Below are 19,375 nucleotides of genomic sequence, written 5' to 3'. Positions count from 1 at the left end.
TGCAAGGAACACTCACAATACACCTCGAGGGATTATGTTACATATCATATTTACACTCCTGGAAATGGAAAAAAGAACACATTGACACCGGTGTGTCAGACCCACCATACTTGCTCCGGACACTGCGAGAGGGCTGTACAAGCAATGATCACACGCACGGCACAGCGGACACACCAGGAACCGCGGTGTTGGCCGTCGAATGGTGCTAGCTGCACAGCATTTGTGCACCGCCGCCGTCAGTGTCAGCCAGTTTGCCGTGGCATACGGAGCTCCATCGCAGTCTTTAACACTGGTAGCATGCCGCGACAGCGTGGACGTGAACCGTATGTGCAGTTGACGGACTTTGAGTGAGGGCATATAGTGGGCATGCGGGAGGGCGGGTGGACGTACTGCCCAATTGCTCAACACGTGGGGCATGAGGTCTCCACAGTACATCGATGTTGTCGCCAGTGGTCGGCGGAAGGTGCACGTGCCCGTCGACCTGGGACCGGACCGCAGCGACGCACGGATGCACGCCAAGACCGTAGGATCCTACGCAGTGCCGTAGGGGACCGCACCGCCACTTCCCAGCAAATTAGGGACACTCTTGCTCCTGGGGTATCGGCGAGGACCATTCGCAACCGTCTCCATGAAGCTGGGCTACGGTCCCGCACACCGTTAGGCCGTCTTCCGCTCACGCCCCAACATCGTGCAGCCCGCCTCCAGTGGTGTCGCGACAGGCGTGAATGGAGGGACGAATGGAGACGTGTCGTCTTCAGCGATGAGAGTCGCTTCTGCCTTGGTGCCAATGATGGTCGTATGCGTGTTTGGCGCCGTGCAGGTGAGCGCCACAATCAGGACTGCATACGACCGAGGCACACAGGGCCAACACCCGGCATCATAGTGTGGGGAGCGATCTCCTACACTGGCCGTACACCACTGGTGATCGTCGAGGGGACACTGAATAGTGCACGGTACATCCAAACCATCATCGAACCCATCGTTCCACCATTCCTAGACCGGCAAGGGAACTTGCTGTTCCAACAGGACAATGCACGTCCGCATGTATCCCGTGCCACCCAACGTGCTCTAGAAGGTGTAAGTCAACTACCCTGGCCAGCAAGATCTCCGGATCTGTCCCCCATTGACCATGTTTGGGACTGGATGAAGCGTCGTCTCACGCGGTCTGCACGTCCAGCACGAACGCTGGTCCAACTGAGGCGCCAGGTGGAAATGGCATGGCAAGCCGTTCCACAGGACTACATCCAGCATCTCTACGATCGTCTCCATGGGAGAATAGCAGCCTGCATTGCTGCGAAAGGTGGATATACACTGTACTAGTGCCGACATTGTGCATGCTCTGTTGCCTGTGTCTATGTGCCTGTGGTTCTGTCAGTGTGATCATGTGATGTATCTGACCCCAGGAATGTGTCAATAAAGTTTCCCCTTCCTGGGACAATGAATTCACGGTGTTCTTATTTCAATTTCCAGGAGTGTATATTAACTAAGGGGAGCCCTACAAAATCTCAGATGACAATGTTTTACTATTTTTGTGGTCTTCATACACTTACCTCACTTTTAGCTTGGTCCATCCCCAAATTGCCTACCGTGATACAACTTGCCATGTGTCAGTTCCTATTTGGATGGGTCTGTGATTAGTGTGATAACTTACATTCCCAGGGAAATAGTATTATAATGTTAGCTGAGATTTTGAAGGACTCCTCTTTGTTAATACGGATTTGAGGCCCTTGTTTGTTCCACTCTCGTATTTGCCCATTTATTAAGTGATATAAGGGACATACCATTTTACTTTGATTTGGTGTATGATGTATGCTCTAAAGGTATTTTATGAGTATTCCTCATGTGTTCTTTGCATACCATTATTCACTCAATACATTGTCTGCCATTGGATTTGTGACTGGTCACATTTTTCATGTTGTGACAACTAATTGTGATGTATAACCAGTGGCAATAAAACTTAAGCAATAAATATGCGTGCCTCCGAGTACTTAGATTATATCACTTTGTTTTTCTTTGAATGAGAATAGAGCTTTGTTGAAAAGGGTTTTTCTTAGCCATAAGAATTATGTAGATTTTTATTTTTAAAAAATTAGACAAGCTTTCTTTGGTTGAGCTTCTGATTGTATATTGTCTATTTTTGGTCTTTTTTAAATGTTTGGCATGTTTTGTTATAACTCTGTGGTGTTTAAATAGTTTCAGTGCTAACCAGTATGTCTACTTATTTTACTCTGTTCTGCTGTATGTACACAGATACTTGTATTAATGCTGCAATTGGATTCTGTAGGTTTTAAGAACTTTTATTATTACACCTCACTATAATTATGTAGACTTTCTGGGCATATCAACCAATCAAATTCTTGTTAGGTCTTCAGCCACATCAAACTCTCAGCCACACATAATATTTCTGTGGTCCACCAAGCCACCATCATTAGTTGAGAAAAGCAGCAACGATTATGTGCCTGTGCACTTTACCTTAGCACATGTGCCTTCATTTTTTCACTGCATATGAAGGTTCTGTTATTCATGGTTTGAATAAGATCAGCAAGAGAGGCTTAGCTTATCTTCTCTCACCTCATGAGGGTGGCCTGGTGGACTGGAAATATTGTATGCAGATGACAGTGGTCCGGCTGAAGACCTGACAAGAATTTGATTAAGTTTCACTTTCTGTAAAGTCAGCTGCAGTATACCTTGATATACTCTACATCCCTTTTTAATATGTAGGGGGACTGAATATGGCATACTTAATTGCCGAAACTGGTTGTGAAAATAAAATAACTGCTCAAATTGCACAGCTGTTTGGCGATTTTCCTTGTTCAATAAATCTTAAGTCACCCTGGGCCTCTGCAGTAAGCACGGTTGCAGGCAGTTAAAACTCTGGATTTGGGGCTGCACATGCGCCACACCCAGTGATTCCCAGCACATGCTGCATGCAGATACCAAATGGCATTGTTGCCCATGAATGATCAGAAAAAGGTGGAAGAGCAACAGTATGGTGTGCAGGAGAAGTCAGTGCTGCAAGAAAGTTACATGCCCACTGTACCATAAGCAGAAGCCGCTGGATCGTGAGTGGTCATTCCCAGCCTCAGCACAGAGACTGGGTGTTAGTCTGGTCCTGTAAGCAACTGTAGCCAGCCTAAGCCCCCAAAAAAGGATAGTATCAATTATCTTCAGATAAGAAGGCCTCACTGACTCATACGCAGTGCATTCATTATCTAGCCACGAATGTACAAATGCCCCGAACCCACTTATGTTCCACACTGCAGTATGGGAGCCATTTGTCACAGGTGTTGCACTTTCACCATCTCTCTCTACTGGGGTGGGGTGTCCACAGCAGGTGGAGGTTCAGCTGTGGGGCAAGATGGTTGCCCTGGGCAGATTTCATGTTCCATCAACTCTGAAGCAGGAGCAGTAGAACCTCCAAGTCAAATGATATCAACATGATCTGATGCCCTATTGTCTGTTTTCGTGTGCAGCGGAAGCTTCCCATTTGCTTTTTGGCCCATGAGGGCTTTGTAGGAGCTACTGCAGTGGCAATGGAGACTGTGCTGGATTTTTTACTGGGCTCTGCCTTTGGAGGTACCAAGAGCTCTGCAGTGGGGACAACTGTGGCTTTATCCGATGTTCTAGGAAGAGCTATGGGCTCTGAAACAAATGCAGCTTGGCAAGTGCACTAACAAATGCAGGCACTAGTGCTGACACTGGCAACCTCCCTTTGTGCAAAAGCTTTGGCTGTTGAAATATGCTTTTCAAGGGCCAAAACAAAAGACGTAGTGAATATGAGGGGCTGCATAGCCTTATAGATCTGGCCTCACCATACAGAATTCATTTCAATGTTTTAATCTCCTGTATCTGCTTTTCTTCAAGGAAGATACTGCATTCCCTACTTGACACAATGATCCCCAGAGCACTTTACACACTTCAGAGGGGACGAGCAACCAGCTTCGTCATGGGCAGCCTTGCCACATTTGTCGTGACTTCACCCTTACATCCTCAGGTAGTGTGCCCAAAGCATTTTCATTTGAAACAGTGCATTACATTGGGGACATGGGGCCATAGAGTTAGGCAAAGAAATTCTGCCTTGATATGCTCTTTGAGTTTCGTGCTACTGAAGGTAAGCTTGAAGGAGTCAGATTTTATGAGATCCCCATCCACCCTTTTCAATATATTTTGCATATCAACAATCCCTTCTTGAACCCACTCATCTTTCAATTCCTCCTTGGGAATGTCAACCAGATCTCTACACAACACAACATCTCAGCCATAATTCAAAGTGTTGTGGAGCTCCATTTCTATGACACATCTGACAAGGCACTGAGCATTCCAGGGATTGGATGCTTGTTGGGAACTATCAGTTTCAAGTAGCAGCATTCCATTACATAATCACTTGACTGATTTCAGTGTACCTGCAATGCCCTACAAACCTTTATCAAAGTTGCCCTCTTTCTGTTTCACAATCAAAACACAGTCTGACCAACAGCATGCATTCAGTTACTATATACTGAAGAACTCTGTATAATCTCTGAGCTAGGAGGACCGGCTACAAGACCCCTCTTGTTAGATGGGGTAATCATAATCTCCATTCTACTGGGAGGAAGAGGAGGAAATTTTGAGGGTTCCATCTTAGCCCCACAGGCAGCTAGAGAAAGAAAAGTCTTCCTAAACAGAGCCCTGTATGCCTAGGTGAGCCTTATACAACTGAGGTGTGGTAGGTTCCCCAGACGTTGCCCACAAACAACTATTCCACCTCAACAGCCATGCATCTCATCAGCACGCAGCACACCATGACACTGAGGGTTTTTTTATAGAGGTTATTACTGCCATAAAAATTTGAGTAGTGAAGCCAACATCCTGTTCCACGTGAGACACAATGTTCCACCACTGCACTGCACATTGGTCACTGACGCATGTCCAGAGCTTGCAGTGATGGGAGACTGGCGCCACTTACCACTGCCCAGCTCAGGAACCCTGGGTTCGCCATGCCCTTGCCCAGATAATGAATGCTGAGCACCTGACAGCTAGACACTGACACTGTAAAGTTGTTATCATTAACCTCTCAATATCCGCAGCTCGTGGTCTTGCAGTAGCGTTCTCGCTTCCCGCGCACGGGGTCCCGGGTTCGATTTCCTGTGGGGCCAGGGATTTTCTCTGCCTCGTGATGACTGGGTGTTGTTTGTCTTTCATCATCATTTCATCCCCATTGACACGCAAGTCGCCAAAGTGGCGTCAACTCGAAAGACTTGCACCAAGCGAACGCTCTACCCGACGGGAGGCCGTAGCCACATGGCTTTTCCATTTTTACCTCTCAAATAGTGTGATTTGTAACATATGTGATTTCTTTCCCCCCTCTAGATGAATCCAGCCCTTTGTGACCTAATTCAGTCATCTCTGCTGGTGAAACTACATGACACTGAAGTTCCTTATGTGTAAAATTTAGTTTGCACATTTTTTACTCCATGGAGGTGAAACTCATAGGGGGACTTCTAGTAACATGACCCTGATTTACTGCCACGCCGCTTTGAGGGCTTCAAGTTTATCAGTCTATCACACTGGTTTCTTACTCGGTAAATTAAAGTCTTCCATGTATTTTTTTGGTTTCATTCAAAACAGAAGCTTGTTTCTTCACATTGTGTGTGTGATTACAACCCTATTGTGACAGGAGTAAAAACCACCTTCACCGGTAAAATGCAAAACCTGACTGAGTTGTAAATATGTTGCTCATATTCTGCTTGACCTCTGCTCGCATCTGTAATATTGGAAGGAATGGCAGGCAGCCTGGCCAGCTGGCTGGAAAGCAGTTGGAGCCCCTCAGAATGTATTATGTAACAGGAGAAACAACCCTTGCATCTGAGTAGTGCTTCCACACCATCCTTTACCACAAGAAAACTAGTTACATGACAAGATAACATCTCAGGAAAGAGATGAATGATGAAAAGTCTGTCAACCAATGGCATATGTAAAAGAGGTGGGAGGGGCTGGAGCCAGGTCAGACTACTGTGCAAGGGCAGCCATTGGCCCCTCTGGTAGGAACAGGTGATGGGGACCCCTCCAATCCTTCATTCTGCTGATGAAACTAAGGTACCCCTCCATCAAAGACAGGAGTAAAAACTACCTTCATGGGTAAAACACAAAACCAAATCAAAAGCATTGGCTTCATCCACTAATACCAGAGATAGTGTGTCAGGAACTTTAATGCTTCTCCATAAGGTGGCCAAATTAGGACATTTCTGTAGGATGTAGGCCACTGTGAGACAGGCACCACACCGACAGTGGAGTGGATTCTGACACTGGAGGGTGTGTCCATTGGGCAGCCAAGTGTGGCCAATGGGAAGCCAATATAGGACAGCAGCTTCTCTGTGAGAAGCGTGAAGGGACGACTGTTACATGATTATAGACTCCTCTATGATTTGTAGTGTATTCAGCGAAACTAGGGTGCATCAATCTGCATTGCAAGCCTCTAACAGTTGTCAGCACAGAGTCAACAGAAGCTCTGGTTCCAGTTCCCCCATCTCCAAAGTCAGTACATCATCATATTTTGATGTCATACATAAGATCCTGAAGAGTCACAACCAATGGCTGTCAAGGGTAGCACCGGTCGACAGCCTGAAATCTGCTCAAAGAGTCACTGCCAATTAAGAACAACTCACCAGTGCAAGAACAAAGTTGGCTGAGAGCTTCAACATTAGCCATCAATTTTGCAGTTAATGCACTGCACCTGTTCGCCAGGGGGTGTAGTTCAGTTCATCTTGCACGTGTGTTGGCAGAACAGGTTCATTCATCGACTATAGAGTCATCAGTGTATACCACGTCTGAGCTTGGAAATGCATCTAGGAAGTCCAGAAACAAATGGCAAAAAACCATAGGGTCTATTAAATCTTGCGGTCCAAAGGATAGGTCAAAGCAGATCAAAGATGAACTACACATCATTGAGGTACACATGATTTCTTCCTAGCGAGAGGCTAGTGAAAGACTGGGAAAGATGAAATTCACAGTAGAGACTGTATGCTAACTGCAATCGTGACTTCAGGCCTTGGCCTCTGCTGTGGGAGGCAGAACTTCCTACTAGGAAAAATAACAATAGTTTGGATGCTCAGGGGAGCAGAAAATGTGTGTTGCATAGTTGAGCAGCAGTTGCGATGCCTGACCTGCAGGGGGGGGGGGGGGGGGGGGGGGCACACCAGCCTCAGCAAGTAGGCCGTCCACAGGGCTGGACCAAGAGGCACCTGTCTCAAGTCAGATCCCACAATGGTGTACTGGGTCCAGCACCCGAAATGCTGAAAGTGATGCTGAGCTGTATCAAGATGTAATAGGATCAGAGCTTTGTAGAGTCACAGAAGGATAGAGCAATCTGCACTCCAGCTGGTGTTACCGAGGCAGTGATGATTATTGAGGTGTGACCAGAACATTTGCTTAAGTTTGCAAAGATGGGAATCCATGTCAACCAGGCATCAAAGACCAATTTCAAAAAACAATAAGATTCCACCTCATTAAGCATTTGTCCTTGAGGTGGAGTTCTGGTGGGGGATGGACTGTACAATTGAGACAGAAGTGCCTGACACTTGTCTTGGTGGCGGAATTCTGGAAGCATGGGTGATGGGCCAGGACTGTGGCTTTTATATGGTACCCTGCAGTCAGCATTCAGCTACACCCAAAATTGAGAAACAATAGTGGACTCAGAAGTGATGAGCATACAGGGAGGATGATATTTTAGGTCCCACAGCTGCAGCTAGACCATTGATAGCCACTAGAAAAAGGGGCACACTCAATACAGAGCCCTGTGTGGCCAACTTCTCGTGTATAAAGGGAGGACCACAAAAATCACCAACTTGAACCCAGAAAAAGTGGAGAGACAAGAAGTTCCAGATAAAAATTGGGACCTGGTCCCAGAGGCCCCACACATGGAGAATGGTGAAAATGTGGTGACACCATGTGGTGTTGTATGCCCTAAGTGAGTGAAAAAGAATAGTGTTAAGATGTTGACACCAGACAAAAGCTGAATGAAAATCAGACCCCACGCACACCAAATTGTCAGAAGTAGAGAAGCCTTGGGGAAAATCGCCCTAGGATGAAGCCAACAGACCCCAAGACCCAAGGTATCAACACAGCAGTCAGCTCATCACACATTTGAACAAGTCACAGAGAACATTAGTGAGGCTAATTGGGTGATAGTAATCCATATTAAGGGGTTGTTTTTCTGTGAGGGCTTGTCTGCCCCAGATTCTGGGACAGAGGAGGAACATAAAGTTGTATGACCTGTTACCAGCGACTCCTTCAGCCAGCAGCTACCATCTGGTTGCATGTCAGCAGAGTCCTGGGAAGGGAGCATCCCAAAGGACCTCTTTCTGATTTCAGAGGACAGTGTTGCTTCCCCCCATCTGTGGGTTGGGGACTGACTTTCCTGGTGGATAGGGAAGTGATGCTCCTGAAGAGTGTGTGGAGGAAGCAGTAGGAGGAAGACCCTCACCCACCAGTGGAGTGGTTGTAGTCAGGCAGCCCCAAAGGCCAGATGTAGAAGACATGGATGGCAATGGCACAGTCAATAAAGGGATGACATCATTGTAGCAGAAGCATACATCACTGTCATCCCCATAGGATGCATGTGTTCATATTTTTTCTTTGCCATTCAATAATTGTTGTCAAGGATCTTGTATTTCTGGATTTCCTTTTCGGCATTTCAAAATGCTGGAGGCTGGTGAACAGGGGAGCCCTCAGCTGTCCCAGATGGGGGGCGAGGGTACAAGGTGTAAAGAGGAGGCAACAGAATGGCTACCATGCAGCGTTTTGGGTATAGTACCACTTTAAGAAAGAAAGGTGGAAGCAGAGAAAGGCACAAAGGTGGAGTATGCTGGAATATATACCATGCAGGATAACCTTCCATGCATGATCTGCACTTCTGCAAAATTTAGAAAAGAAGTATCAAGTCACATCCAACAAGGGGTGGCCATATTATTAAAAATGAAGAGTTGTTAAGGCCAATGGAAAGGTAGACAGATAAAAGAATAGTAGAAAGATACACTTGCAGGTTGGGGCCCCACAGTGGCCAGGCACATACATTCAAACCAGAGGAGAGCCCCCTGCAGAGGCTGGTTTTGTTGCAAAATATTCTATGGACTTATGTATATTTGTTATGCTTATGAACCCACGTGTGAACTGTTTGATTTAAATGCACTGTAAGTGTATTGTTTTTACTATACTCTAGTTTCTATCCATTTCCATATTTTCTAGCATTTGGTGAAGAGCTATGTTTACAGCTTTTGATGGAATTTGAATTCAACTTAATTGCATCTTATCATGGAATGAGAGTGTAATTCTGGTTTGAATGATGTCATTTCTTGCCACTGATTGCCACACATTTCACTGTGGTTTGCAGACTGTGGATATAGGTGTAGATGAGTATGGTTTGAAATCTTAGTGACTAGAATATTCATCCTTGCAGATACCAAAACTACAACAGTAGTTATGCAAATGTGTTGTTAACAGGTACTACAAACAACACATTTTAGCAGAAATCAGTGCATTAGTATCCCCCTCTCTAATGAAAAGTTCAGAGGTCTTCATTAAAAGCAAGGAAGTAAAAAAAAAAAATGATGCATAAGAAGTAGACTATGAGCCATATACCTGCAGTGCATTTAAGTCTAGTACTTCATACAAGATTCATAAGCAGAACAGTAAAAAATAGACACGAGCCCACAAACTACCACGTGATGAAACAAGCTTCTGTTTCATATGAATTATAAACAAATATGGAATCATTTACTCTACTCAGTATTAAAGATGTGGTCAAAAATTAAGCAGAATATGAACAACATATTTACAATGCAATTCAAAGAGTGCAATTCAAAGAGTGCAATTCAAAGAGTGCAATTCAAAGAGGGCAATTCAAAGAGGGCAATTCAAAGAGTGCAATTCAAAGAGTGCAATTCACAAAATAAATTAACAATCAGGAACACAGATTGATGAAATCAGCTTCTGTGTTGTGTCATGCCATGTCATATCAGATGATATTTACATGTTCACATAGCTCAAGTTCAATTATTTTTACTAGATTATGGCCTCACAGTCAAAATTACAATATTTAGTTTTACAAATAAATAATGTTACAGTTGAAAGGTGACCACAATGCTGTTTACAAAATTGTATGCGACTGTGAACACCAGCTACAAGAAGTTAATCACACTTTTTTGTTGAATGCTGTCAGATGGAGAGTGCAGGGACTAGACTGCCAACAGGCACAGCATCAGGAGATTGTGGGGCAGGGAGATGGGGGGGGAAGAAAGGAGCAAAAAACCAGGAGTGGGGAAGTATGGGAATATGCATTGGCAGAGGGCTGTAAATAAACAGGCTTAGTTTTTGATAGGGATTTTTTGAATATATTACTTTGCAAGGTGACAAAAATGCCTCCAGGTACACACTTCACCATCAGACCACCAGTCACACCCATAAATGATAGGATCTTTCACTATCATCTAATCCACTGATTTTGCAAAGCAAAAATTGAGATTTTGCACCATATTTTCCTTATTCAAAGTTCACTGCCATGCCACAAGTCCAAGAGCACTACTGTCAATCTCTGTTTCTGTATTTGAAAATGTAATTTAATTAGATGGAAAACACACATATGAAGATATTGAAATTTGCAAGCTTTTAGAGCCAGTGGCTCCTTCTGGCAAAAGGGTTGAAGAGTGAGGAAGATGGCTGAAGGAACAGGACTGGTGTGGTTTAGGAAATAGGTCAAGTTCAGGAAAGTCACCCAGAACTCCAGGTCAGGGAAGACGTACCAGAAAGGATGAGGAGAGACTTGTTATGGGGAACTGCATAAGATGAGATTTGAAAACCTGACTTCTTAGAGGTGTCAGACAGGGTAATACAAAAGGCAGATATTACCAACACAGTACATCATGCATGAGTCAGTAAGAGTGGAAAGTGAAGCACACTGAATGTGGTAGAGGTCAGGGACAGGAAAAAATAGACAGGTCGAAAATAAAAAGATACAGAAAACTAAAAGCTCAGTTGTGTGGCAGGAACAAATACCATGTCGTAATGCCAATTCTCACCTTCGGAGTTCTGAGGAACTGGTGTCTGGGGGAAGAATCCATATGGTACATATGTTGAAACAGATACCAAATTCATGACTGTCATGTTGCAGAGCATTTTCAGCATATTGCATGTTGCCAGTATACACCCTCTGCCTATGGCCATTCATCCTGACAATAACTTAGCGGTTGTCAACCCAATGTAAAATGTTTCTGTATTGTAACATAGGCCTTGCACATTTAGAAAAATCTTACCACTATGCCCCAGTGTACAGACAGGTCATATAGATTCAAAAGCACAAAAACAATTTTAATAGAAAAGGAGGAGGATTGAAATTAGACGAATCATATGGCTTAGTCCCAGATAAAACAAACAGCACCAATCGCTGGCTTTCCATTATATAATCAGTTTGAAACATTTCTTTGTCTCCAGGGCTCTTCCACATACACAAACTTCTTTCAAAATTCTTAAAGAATGCGTCTGTGGTGATTAAATTGTGCTCTGAACAAAATTCTACCTGGTGGGTTCCTCTGTCTTTCCTTTCCCTGACTCCATATTATTTTCCCATTACTAACTTCTCTTTCCCTTATTCATGTAAATTATTTATTTTCTCTCTTCATACATTCTTTCAATCTCTCTATCATCTGTGGAGCTAGCTGGCATACAAACTTGTACTACTGTGGAGCAAATTGTCTGTGTTTATTTTTGTTACTATGCTGCTCATTGCAGTTTACCTGCATTCCTATTTACTTATTCACTGTTAGTCCTACTCCAGCATTTCCTCTATTTGATTTTTTATTTAAAATCCTGTACTCACTTGTTCATCTTGCTCCACTTTAACTTATCCATTCCCCTTTTTAAATTTTCTAACCTGCCTATATGACTGAGTTATCTAGTTTTGAACACACTGGTGCATAGAATGCAGTCTTATTTGTCCTGATGATGATATCACCCTGAGTAGTGCCTGCCTGGAGATCCATATTGGAGATTATTTTACCTCCGAAGTATTTTACCCATGATATTGGCATTATCATTTAACTATACAGTCCTTGGGAAAAGTAACAACTATAGCTTCTCCTTGCTTTCAGCCATTTGCAGTACTAGCACAGTTAAGCCATATTGGCTGATAATGTTTGAATTTTACTTACTTAATGAGTGCATACTTTTTCATTTCCTTTGTAGTTGTGATGTCATCTCTCAACCACCACCACCACCACCACCACCACCACCACCACCACCACCACCACCTTTCCCTTATGAATGGCCTACTTTGTCGCTCAAATTGCTCTGTGACATTAGCTTATTATTTCTGAAAAACTAAATCAGCATCCATGACATACATTAACTTCATTTTGAAAACCACTTTCTTTCATATACCATGCGACTCACAACAGCATGTAAAGAACCTTTTTCTACGTGCTTTCATAGTTTGAAGTACTTGAGACCGTCACTTGCTTGTAATCTGCTTCGATAAGTGCATGTTTCATTCCTTCTGAGTAGCTGTCCCCTCATCCCCTCATCCCCCCATCCCCCTCTTATTCTTCATTCAATCTTATCTCAGACATTCCTCATGTATAAATGCCCTTTCCACTGAGACATTTTGTTTTTTGTTCAAATCTTATTTTCTTGTTGTTTCAGTTTCTCAAGCCCCTCTGATTTGTTTTGCATATCATCCAGAATTATTTCTAGTTCTTCTATATGTTCTATAACTTCGTTGAGTCATCCTACTTGTAGCCTTTCTCTCTAAATTTTTTTATCTGGTTTCCTCATCATGTGGCCAAAAAATGACATCCTCTTCTCACATATAGCATCTGTAATAGGCTCCTGTTCATGTACATCGCTTCATCTGGCACTGTCCTCCATTGTGTCTCTTTTTGAATTTTTTTTTTTTGTGTATGTTCTAGTTATTACCTGTACTTTTAGGATTTTATCAATATTGTTTCTGTGATTGACTTTAAAAAAGAGTTCACTTTTAGTTGTTTTTTTCTTCTTGATCAATAGATATTTTTCATTGTATGTGGACCATATTAGTTTTTAAGCAATTATCCCTTTAATCTTGCTAAGCAGTAATTTTATTTTGGATGGATGTTATAATTTCTCTTAGGTATTTAAACTGTTCCACTATTTTTGCTTTTCTGTTGTTTACTGTTATGTGGTATAGTACTAGTGTGTGTGTGTGTGTGTGTGTGTGTGTGTTAATCATCTGTCTTTTTGAATGGTATATGGAATCCTATTTTTTTTACTTTATTTTGCACACTTATTATTTGATTTCTGACCAGTCCTAAGGAACTTTAGTTTATTTCATCTTAATTGGGTGCAGTTTATATTTTCTTGAGATTTTCTTTGTATCATTCTCTCACCAAGTATTTCCAAGAACACTTGGAGAGTAGTGGAGATCAGCCATCACCCTGTCTTAGCCCAATTTTTATCATGATAGTAGCCTTTTATGACAGTTCTCCTTTGAATTTACTTGGAATTTTTTGTTTCTGAGGGTTAATTTTATCATTTTTTAAATGTGGGGTGAAATCAAAAGTTCCTTTATACGTCCAAAACTGAAAATCTCTAGATATAATCCTAAACCTTTAAGTCTAATGAGGCTATCACTTGTTTTTAATGGCTTATTTTGTAAATATCCATTACTTGTTCTGAAGTGGTTGCCTGTTCTGGGGTGCATCTACAGGATCTAAATCTTCCTTGGTAGTCTCCTAGTTCCCAGTCAAGTCTATCTTTACAGAAATCTTGACAAGATGTATGTGCAGCCGAAGAGGAGAATCCCCTTGTAGTTATCTGGCTTTGTTTTTCTCTGTTTCTATGTACTGGATGTATTACAGCCATAGTTCAGTGTTATGGTAACTTCCCTTTGTTCCAGATTTTCACCAACCACTGGTGTAATGATATCTTTGCTGGTTCTGCAGCATGATTTAAGAGTTATGGATATGTTCAATTTTCTCCATTTCCTGTTTAGTTCTTGAGCCTTGTAGTTCTTGTTGTTGTTGTTGTTGTTGTTGTTGTGGTCTTCAGTCCTGAGACTGGTTTGATGCAGCTCTCCATGCTACTCTATCCTGTGCAAGCTTCTTCATCTCCCAGTACTTACTGCAACGTACATCCTTCTGAATCTGCTTAGTGTATTCATCTCTTGGTCTCCCTCTACGATTTTTACCCTCCACGCTGCCCTCCAATGCTAAATTTGTGATCCCTTGATGCCTCAAAACATGTCCTACCAACCGATCCCTTCTTCTAGTCAAGTTGTGCCACAAACTTCTCTTCTCCCCAATCCTATTCAATACCTCCTCATTAGTTACATGATCTACCCACCTTATCTTCAGCATTCTTCTGTAGCACCACATTTCGAAAGCTTCTATTCTCTTCTTGTCCAAACTGGTTATCGTCCATGTTTCACTTCCATACATGGCTACACTCCATACAAATACTTTCAGAAATGACTTCCTGACACTTAAATCTATACTCGATGTTAACAAATTTCTCTTCTTCAGAAACGATTTCCTTGCCATTGCCAGGGTACATTTTATATCCTCTCTACTTCGACCATCATCAGTTATTTTACTCCCTAAATGGCAAAACTCCTTTACTACTTTAAGTGTCTCATTTCCTAATCTAATCCCCTCAGCATCACCCGATTTAATTTGACTACATTCCATTATCCTCCTTTTGCTTTTGTTGATGTTTATCTTATATCCTCCTTTCAAGACACTGTCCATTCCGTTCAACTGCTCTTCCAAGTCCTTTGCTGTCTCTGACAGAATTACAATGTCATCGGCGAACCTCAAAGTTTTTACTTCTTCTCCATGAATTTTAATACCTACTCCGAATTTTTCTTTTGTTTCCTTTACTGCTTGCTCAATATACAGATTGAATAACATCGGGGAGAGGCTACAACCCTGTCTCACTCCTTTCCCAACCACTGCTTCCCTTTCATGCCCCTCCACTCTTATAACTGCCATCTGGTTTCTGTACAAATTGTAAATAGCCTTTCGCTCCCTGTATTTTACCCCTGCCACCTTCAGAATTTGAAAGAGAGTATTCCAGTTAACGTTGTCAAAAGCTTTCTCTAAGTCTACAAATGCTAGAAAGGTAGGTTTGCCTTTTCTTAATCTTTCTTCTAAGATAAGTCGTAAGGTTAGTATTGCCTCACGTGTTCCAACATTTCTACGGAATCCAAACTGATCTTCCCCGAGGTCCGCTTCTACCAGTTTTTCCATTCGTCTGTAAAGAATTCACGTTAGTATTTTGCAGCTGTGACTTATTAAACTGATAGTTCGGTAATTTTCACATCTGTCAACACCTGCTTTCTTTGGGATTGGAATTATTATATTCTTCTTGAAGTCTGAGGGTATTTCGCCTGTCTCATACATCTTGCTCACCAGATGGTAGAGTTTTGTCATGACTGGCTCTCCCAAGGCCATCAGTAGTTCTAATGGAATGTTGTCTACTCCCGGGGCCTTGTTTCGACTCAGGTCTTTCAGTGCTCTGTCAAACTCTTCACGCAGTATCTTATCTCCCATTTCATCTTCATCTACATCCTCTTCCATTTCCATAAAATTGTCCTCAAGTACATCGCCCTTGTATAAACCCTCTATATACTCCTTCCACCTTTCTGCCTTCCCTTCTTTGCTTAGAACTGGGTTGCCATCTGAGCTCTTGATATTCATACAAGTGGTTCTCTTCTCTCCAAAGGTCTCTTTAATTTTCCTGTAGGCAGTATCTATCTTACCCCTAGTGAGACAAGCCTCTACATCCTTACATTTGTCCTCTAGCCATCCCTGCTTAGCCATTTTGCACTTTCTGTCGATCTCATTTTTGAGACGTTTGTAGTTCTTAAGAACACTTAAATGGATTTATTTAGGTTTCTGCCTTTATTTGAAGAAATTTTTGGGGATTGTCACAGTTTAGATGTTTGTTGACTGTATCTGCTAAAATTTCTGTGCTGGTTCTGTTACTGTGGACCTTCTTACTGCTTTTTTTTATTTTCTACCAATAGTATTGGAGAGTAATTTTTTGAGTTCTCTACTAAATATTTGTTAGCAATGTCCTGAGTCTTTTCTCACTATTAGTTTCTAGCATGAAAAATACACCTTCTTGGTACCAATTTCAATCTACTTGATGAAAGAATAATTATTTCTTCTTTCAATTCACAGTACTAGAAGTCACAAAAGTAATGCAGAGTGTAGATACATCTATTAGATGTAGTAAACTAAAATTTAAGTTTCCTGTCCAACTATACTCAAACACAGCCTTCTCTTTTCCAGATGTTGAGACAACCATCCAAATGCAGAGATTGTCATGAGGATAATATTATAAACACAACAGGACATCATCAGATATCGAAGGCAATTGAACCACTTACATACAGCACTAAGATGCCATTTTAGGCTCCACTAGATCCAAAGTTATGAATTAAGTAACAACTTATGATGCTATGTGGAACAACAACTCCAGTTAGCAAACAGTTTATGATATGAAAATCAGAATCTTCTTAGCATACTATAAAATGAGAACTAATCCTTTTTTTATTTACGAAGTACCACAACTTGCAACCACGCTCCAAGCAGTTATATTTCTCTGCAGTTCTGGCTGATTTGCCATATGTGAAGCCTACATCCTTGACAACACAAAGAAGGTTCAAATGGCTCTGAGCACTATGGGACTTTACATCTATGGTCATCAGTCCCCTAGAACTTAGAACTACTTAAACCTACCTAACCTAAGGACAGCACACAACACCCAGCCATCACGAGGCAGAGAAAATCCCTGACCCTGCCGGGAATCGAACCCGAGCATGGGAAGCGATAACGCTACCACACAACCACAAGCTGCGGGCCCACAAAGAAGGAAAAACCAGATTAAGGAAAGAATCAAATAAAAACAAAACTGAAGCACACATCAAGCACTGATGTTAGTTTTCTTACCTGCAACATATCCAGGATCCACTACCGGGTTCACATTTATAGGGTGAAAATGCAAAACCACAGTATCAGTTCAATATAAAAAAGCTGTAACATTCAAACCATTTGCACCTGAGGATTTAGAAACAATGCAAGTGGAATAATGGAAACAATATTTTCAGTTCAGTTTTAATCCACACCAAAGACAAAAGTACCTTGCAAGTGTAGTTAGCACTACAGCATTGAAGATAAGCGGAAGTTGTGAATACTCACTGGCTTTTCCAGCAGCCCATCCTCCAACAGGTGGCACTGGCAGTGGCATTGGACCACCTGGTACTGTAGGTGGGGGACCACCAACTGCTGCTAGAGGAGGAAGAGGAGGAGGAGGGATTCCCATCCCAGGGGGTGGAGGGGGTGGCAGTGGCCCTCCCGTCCCAGGGGGTGGAGGGGGTGGCGGAGGGGCCCCCGTCCCAGGGAGTGGAGGGGGTGGCGGAGGGGCCCCCGTCCCAGGGAGCGGAGGGGGTGGCGGAGGGGCCCCCGTCCCAGGGAGCGGAGGGGGTGGCGGAGGGGCCCCCGTCCCAGGGAGCGGAGGGGGTGGCGGAGGGGCCCCCGTCACAGGGAGCGGAGGGGGTGGCGGAGGGGCCCCCGTCCCAGGGAGCGGAGGGGGTGGCGGAGGGGCCCCCGTCCCAGGGAGCGGAGGGGGTGGCGGAGGGGCCCCCGTCCCAGGGAGCGGAGGGGGTGGCGGAGGGGCCCCCGTCCCAGGGAGCGGAGGGGGTGGCGGAGGGGCCCCCTTCCCAGGGAGCGGAGGGGGTGGCGGAGGGGCCCCCGTCCCAGGGAGCGGAGGGGGTGGCGGAGGGGCCCCCGTCCCAGGGAGCGGAGGGGGTGGCGGAGGGGCCCCCGTCCCAGGGAGCGGAGGGGGTGGCGGAGGGACCCCCGTCCCAGGGAGCGGAGGGGGTGGCGGAGGGACCTCCGTCCCAGGGAGTGGAGGGGGTGGCGGAGGGACCCCCGTTCCAGGGAGTGTAGGGGGTGGCAGAGGGGAGCCTCCTATTCCGAGGGGGAAGGGGGGTGGAGGAGGTGGAGGGTGTGGTGGTGGTGGAGGGCCTCCGATTTCAGGGGGTGGAGGGGATGGAGGTGGGTGAGGTGGTGAAGGGCCTGCCATACCATGGGGTGGAGGAGGTAGTCCTCCAATTCCAGGAGGAGGAGGGAGAGAAGGAAGTTGTGGTGGTGGTGGTGGTGGTGGTCGTGGTGGTGGTGGTGGTGGTGGTGGTGGTGGTGCTCCAATCCTATGGGGCAGCGGTGGAGGCAGTGATGGTACTGGACCTTCCATTCCAGTGGGTGGACGGGACTGCAAACGTCGTAGAGCTGGGCACTGGGGATGACTGTCAGAACAAGTAGTTATAAGTTGATCATAAGAAACTTGTATTCTCACAGATACTGGACTCTGCACTGATTCGGGTACATACTTTTTGGGAGATGCTCTCTCAGTTGCTCCAACTTCAGGGGATAAATCTGAATTTTGATGTTGGATGCCAACTGCTCTTGATATTTTCTTATTTTCATATAGAATTCGCTCACTTGACATTTTCATAGTATAGTCTTCGAGAGGCAGCATAGCTGAGATACACTGCTCCCTCACCTGTATCAAGTCTTTAGTATCTGTTGCTTTTTCACATGTTATGATCACTTTCTTTATGTCAATTTCATGTTTCTCTGGTTGTTCTTCAACAATTGCAGGCAAAGCTCTCATTACAACCATGTTATCAGATTTAGTTTTAATTTTATTCTGGTTCTTCTCAGAGAAAAATTTGGAAGATACTACTCCTGTTGGATAGTCAGAATCAGATCTTGTTTTGGCTGTCAGTGACTGAAAAACATTTGTTAATTTAATTGGATAAAAATGAGGTTTATTATTATTATTATTATTATTATTATTTAAAGTAAGTTTGCGCGCGCGCGCGCACACACACACACACACACACACACACACACACACACACACACAGAGAGAGAGAGAGAGAGAGAGAGAGAGAGAGAGAGAGAGAGAGAGAGAGAGAGAGAGCAGAAGGATACACACAATATGATACATACGGAATTAAATGAAAAAGTGACAACCCCAAATACTGAACAGTTTACTGCTGTCAAAACAGTTTATGTAATTTGATGCTAGCAACCAATTTATCTGGAAGAGCATTATATTAAGCATTGGAAAAATACCAGTACATAGTTTAAGGTAAACATATCACTTCATTATGACAATATTCAGCACACACAGTTGAATTTCAGAACCTTTAGCTAGAGTCTGTTTGAAGAATGAGGAATTACAAAATACATTATGAATCCTAGAATATGAAGTCAAACAATGGAAAATCCACATGGACTGTAACAATACGAGAGAAGGGAAGTTTGCTACTCACAATATAGTGGAGATGCTGAGCCGTGAT

The 19,375-nt window shown here is 43.7% G+C and overlaps 1 protein-coding gene across 1 annotated transcript in view; it reads right to left on the bottom strand.

Annotated features, from left to right (window-relative positions):
- The window catches only part of LOC126195680 (formin-2-like), a 247,096-nt gene that overhangs the window by 122,014 nt on the left and 105,707 nt on the right, over positions 1 to 19,375 (bottom strand). Inside the window, exons 7-8 of the mRNA XM_049934308.1 lie at positions 18,510 to 18,798; positions 17,208 to 18,086 (exon numbers count right to left, since the gene is read on the bottom strand). Of these exons, the coding sequence (XP_049790265.1) occupies positions 17,208 to 18,086; positions 18,510 to 18,798 (1,168 nt within the window). The remainder of the gene's footprint in view (positions 1 to 17,207; positions 18,087 to 18,509; positions 18,799 to 19,375) is intronic.

Source organism: Schistocerca nitens, chromosome 7 (assembly GCF_023898315.1).
Source record: "Schistocerca nitens isolate TAMUIC-IGC-003100 chromosome 7, iqSchNite1.1, whole genome shotgun sequence".
NCBI lineage: Eukaryota > Metazoa > Arthropoda > Insecta > Orthoptera > Acrididae > Schistocerca > Schistocerca nitens.
The sequence above is the reverse complement of the archived record's forward strand: the minus strand, read 5'-3'. Positions and strand labels throughout refer to the sequence as shown.